Below are 4445 nucleotides of genomic sequence, written 5' to 3' on the forward strand. Positions count from 1 at the left end.
TTACTACGTGATATATGGTTATATATGTAGAAAACAATATTATTATATTAGCTTATAAAGTTAAATATTATTTACGATCTACTTCAAAATATTTTTAAATGTTACAATAAAATAAATTCAAGAATATTTATTTCACTACAAATTTTTTTATGCATGATTGTGATTAAAAGTACTCGTTTATCAAATGTAATTAAAATTTTGAGATTTTTTAAAGCGAATTATAATAGTAATTAAAAATTAATTCTGAAATAAATGTAGAGCGTATCCTAGTATACCATTATAGTCTTAGAGTTTTTATTCCGTATAATTAATTAGTAATTAATGTTATTCAATCGATTTGTATGTAAACAGACTGATTGTTGTGTTACTCGTTAATCTTTTAAATCGGCTATTAAGCTAAATGGAAACAAAAAGTAAAACGCAGGCTCAAAAGACGACCATTAAAAACCCAGTAGCAAGGTCCGCCTCGGGCCCTGCACGTGCGCGCGGACACGAAATGTTGTTCGCCAAGTATGGACCGACTAGTCTTATGTCAGATCATTATATTAGAACCAACGTTGTTTCAACCCGTTGGTCCAATGTTCGACTCTAACTTGCATCGCAACCACAACTTTCATGCAGGTATTCTACGTTTGATCCAATATTGGACTTTAAGTTGGTTGGTATTGTATATAGTGGAGATAAGTATGTTGGCTCGCGCCATCGCCTCGCCCGTTAATATCTCGTCGGACAAGTTTTGACTGCATCAGATTCCAGAGTTGCCCCTTAATATTATGTAGCGGTTAACCTAGAATATTCTTATTGCTTTAAAATATTTTTTGACTTTATAAATTAAAGAGATATTAAAAGATAATTTAGTTTTTCTTGTGGTTATCAGTTTCATTTAATTTTTTGTATAATTAGGGTTGGTAAAGGAAAGAAAGTAATATATTTTAATGCTTGTTTATTTACAACATTTGCGAGTAGTCATAAGCTTGATTACATCGCATAAATATATAAATTACTATCCCTAATTAAAGCTCAGTTAAGCATAATCACAATAAGATCCCTATACCTATTTAATTTTATACAATATCAAAATATCACAACACCAAGTTACATTGAGAATACAGTTAAAGCTTTTCTGAAATTATCACGACTGTTTAGTGAGATATCCTAACTTAATTTCTATATGGCACCATATAATATAATTAAAGCTAACATCACAGACGGTTGCCGAAACCAACGGAATGAGCACTGGTTTCACGGAAGACACTGATTGTCATTTTGATTCTTCATTTAGGCCTGGACCCATCGGTCCTGCAGGACTGGATATTGCTGCTCGGCTGTTTGGCACTCGGTGTAGCAGTGAGTCGTTGCGAAGTCAGCGTCAGATTTTGATACTGTGGTCCAGAAGAAGGTACCGGCATCTGTGCGAGCGAAGTGAACAGGGATGTAGAAGTCTTCGCGGGCGATTGGCACAAGGTTGTAGGAGTCGTCCTGGTTGTTGACGAGGAAAGCCGCAGACTGGCATGCGTCCATCTCATTGTATATTTTGCGCTCTAACGCCTCGTTACATAAATTCTGATCTTCCTCCAAGCATGTGTCAACAGTTTTAGCGGGAGCGCGTTTGGTCGTTTTTTTAATAATTTTCATGATGGGCTTCAGCAAAGCCTTGAAGCCACTATTTTTCATTTTTTCACTGTTGTATTTGTTCTCGTTGATCGAGTTGTTTGTCGCGATAATGTATTCGTTATTCGCGTAGTAAGACATTTTGGAAAGTTAGCGTTGAGTAGAGAGCGTGTGTTGCTAGTGAGTTTACAAGCGGGAATGTAGGGCTGATGGAGCCGCGAGCCTATTTATACTGCACGGGCCGCCCCCGATGCAAAAGCAACGCATGCGTGAAAAGATCCCCTCTCCATGTGTGTGTGTAAAGTAGTTTATTCAACACTATTATATTTTTGTAAACATTAAAAGTATCTTATCATTTGTAAGTTTTGTTTAATACACAGGAAAGTAACATGTCTTTAATTAATTAGATATTGTAAGATTGACGTAGAAAAGCTTCGTTGTCGTAGTATGCAAAATATTCTAATGAGGTACTTTAAAAATAATTTTTATTACTTTCATAAAGTATCACATTTTAGTCTCTCCCTTATGGCAATTAGTTATAATATTACTCCAAATTTCTCTAAAATGTGTATATTAAATGCAAAACGAAAGTGTGATATGTCGTATAGTGATATACTTTTATAGAATTAACTACTTATTAATATAATATTATATTGTGAGATCCTCCAATGTCCACGTGCGGTCCACGCGCCCTTGATGATGATACACTTGTTTCATTACCCTGGCGTGAACTGAAGTCAATACGGTGGGGTCACAGAGTCATAGAGTACCCCTCGTTTTGGTACAATAATGCACCTGATATGAGGTATTCATTGGTGAGTATATTGTTATTTAAATTGATGTAAAAAATTTGTGTTATAGTAACTATGAATATGCTAATTTTAATACGGATTCTTGAAATTTTTTTTGGAATTAACTTAAGCTATTATCATTGTGGTATTCAGAATATTTCAATTCGGATTCATTAGCATTTTGTTTACAAAAATAAAGATTAGACATAGGATGCCACCTACGCACGGAATATTCGTCTCGTACCGGTCCAAACATGTAAGATTTTTTCTATACATGTCCGAAGTATTACAAAAAAATATAAAGTTTAAAAGAAATCAGTGTAGCGGTGATAGTGGGCTCTCGGCCAATGGGGTGCGCGCGCGCCGGCAGGTGCTCTGATCGCGCCGCGCACACATAGGACGCTGGTTTAAATATACGATCTCTGAACACGTGTATTCGAGGGGGATGAACATACCGACCCGGCGTTCTAGCGAGCGAGACCACGAATATTTTTTATCGATATGAATAGATTCACGATTCCTTCATATCCGAAATAGGGTAACGCAAAGGCTAATTTGGTTATTGAAAATTGAGGGGTTGTTCGTGGGAATGCTCTCCGCTTCTAGGTTCCCAGGGTTGCTCGCACATTGAGCTTTTTTCGGCGATTCGAAATTCGGAACGACGACAGATGGCAAGCGGTTGATCGATCCCGTTCTACAATGTTATAATAAATCGTATGGGTATTGGATTAAACATTCCATTTAGATGGTTCAGCGCGTTCGAGGGTGGCGAGGGGATGAAGATGTAAACAAGTGTAAAAGGGGTCAGTGGAACTCGACCGGGGCTGTAATTAAATGTCTATTAGAGCCATTTTAGGATTATTAGGGATAATCGTGTAAGGGTATGCATTTTTTTGATAATTATACCAATTAGGATATCATGTCTGATGATTTGGGTAGTTGTCATTACCGTTCATTCTGAAAGTTGTTAAGTATTTAAACAATATAAAGTATAACGTTTTAGACTAATCTCTAATAGACATAATTTTGTTACTTCTCTTTTAGAATCTAAAATGTATAAAAAGAAGACTTGAATTTAAGTTTGCACAGATAATACTAGCAAGTAAAAGCTTTCCATTGTGAAATGTCAGAGAGTCATAATAATAAATTAAAACGAATATTTTTTTAACAGGTAATTAATGACCGTCTGGTTTTATTCCCACGTCTGAAGACGCAAAAATGAAATGCTCAGTCAAGGTGAACAATGGAGCGAATAGATTTCAAGGAAGATGCACTTTGCGTCATATTTAAAAAGTGGCGTGCCCCATAGCGTGACAAGTGTGGTTAGCAATGGGGCCCCCTTTATTGTACCTAATCTTTGTTTGTGATTGCACTTGTTGCGTTTCGTAGAGCTGTGATTATCTGTGATTTTTTTATATGATTATTTAGTTATTTATTTTAAATTATGTGTATATTATTATTTAATTTATTGTTTTTTTACATTCTTAATACGTTTTAGTTAATTTTATAAAGGCTCTTAAAGACATCTGTGCTTACAATGGATTTTTTAAAAAGTTTCTAACAAGTTTGCTGCTTACTTAATATGCTATATGTATATCTTCCAGGAATATAATACTCATTTGATTTTTTTCTAGTATTGAGACATTAATCAGTACATTTTTTCATATTAAAAGCTGATTTTAGACATAGAAAAAATACTATTGTGATAGTAGTGTGGGAATTTCGGTTACGTGATTTGATGGTTTGAAATAGAGGGTGGAAAATAAAGGGAATGTATAAATCACCCCTAATCGCTTATTTTTTGCTTTGTACACTTGTTACGTCACCCACACTCGATATAAGATTTTCTACCATAATGCACTTGCAGTTAATTAAGTAACCTGTGTATGCTATAGTCTTTATTAACATAAGTATAAGGCTTAAATTATTTTAATGTACTTGTGTAACTACATTTGTATTATTGTTAAGAGTGAAGGAATATGGGGGCGGTGAATTTCAGGGGTTGTTGAACAATTAATCGCAGGTAAACTCATTTTAGATTTT

General features: G+C 34.9%; 1 protein-coding gene across 1 annotated transcript; it reads right to left on the reverse strand.

Moving 5' to 3' along the window:
- Positions 1 to 1256: 1256 nt before the first annotated feature.
- Positions 1257 to 1807, reverse strand: LOC123660709 (enhancer of split malpha protein-like). The gene has a single exon (XM_045595758.1). It carries the CDS (start codon positions 1750 to 1752, stop codon positions 1279 to 1281), a length of 474 nt encoding a protein of 157 aa, XP_045451714.1. The 5' UTR covers positions 1753 to 1807; the 3' UTR covers positions 1257 to 1278.
- Positions 1808 to 4445: the final 2638 nt, after the last annotated feature.

This window comes from Melitaea cinxia, chromosome 15 (assembly GCF_905220565.1).
Source record: "Melitaea cinxia chromosome 15, ilMelCinx1.1, whole genome shotgun sequence".
NCBI classification, from domain to species: Eukaryota; Metazoa; Arthropoda; class Insecta; order Lepidoptera; family Nymphalidae; genus Melitaea; species Melitaea cinxia.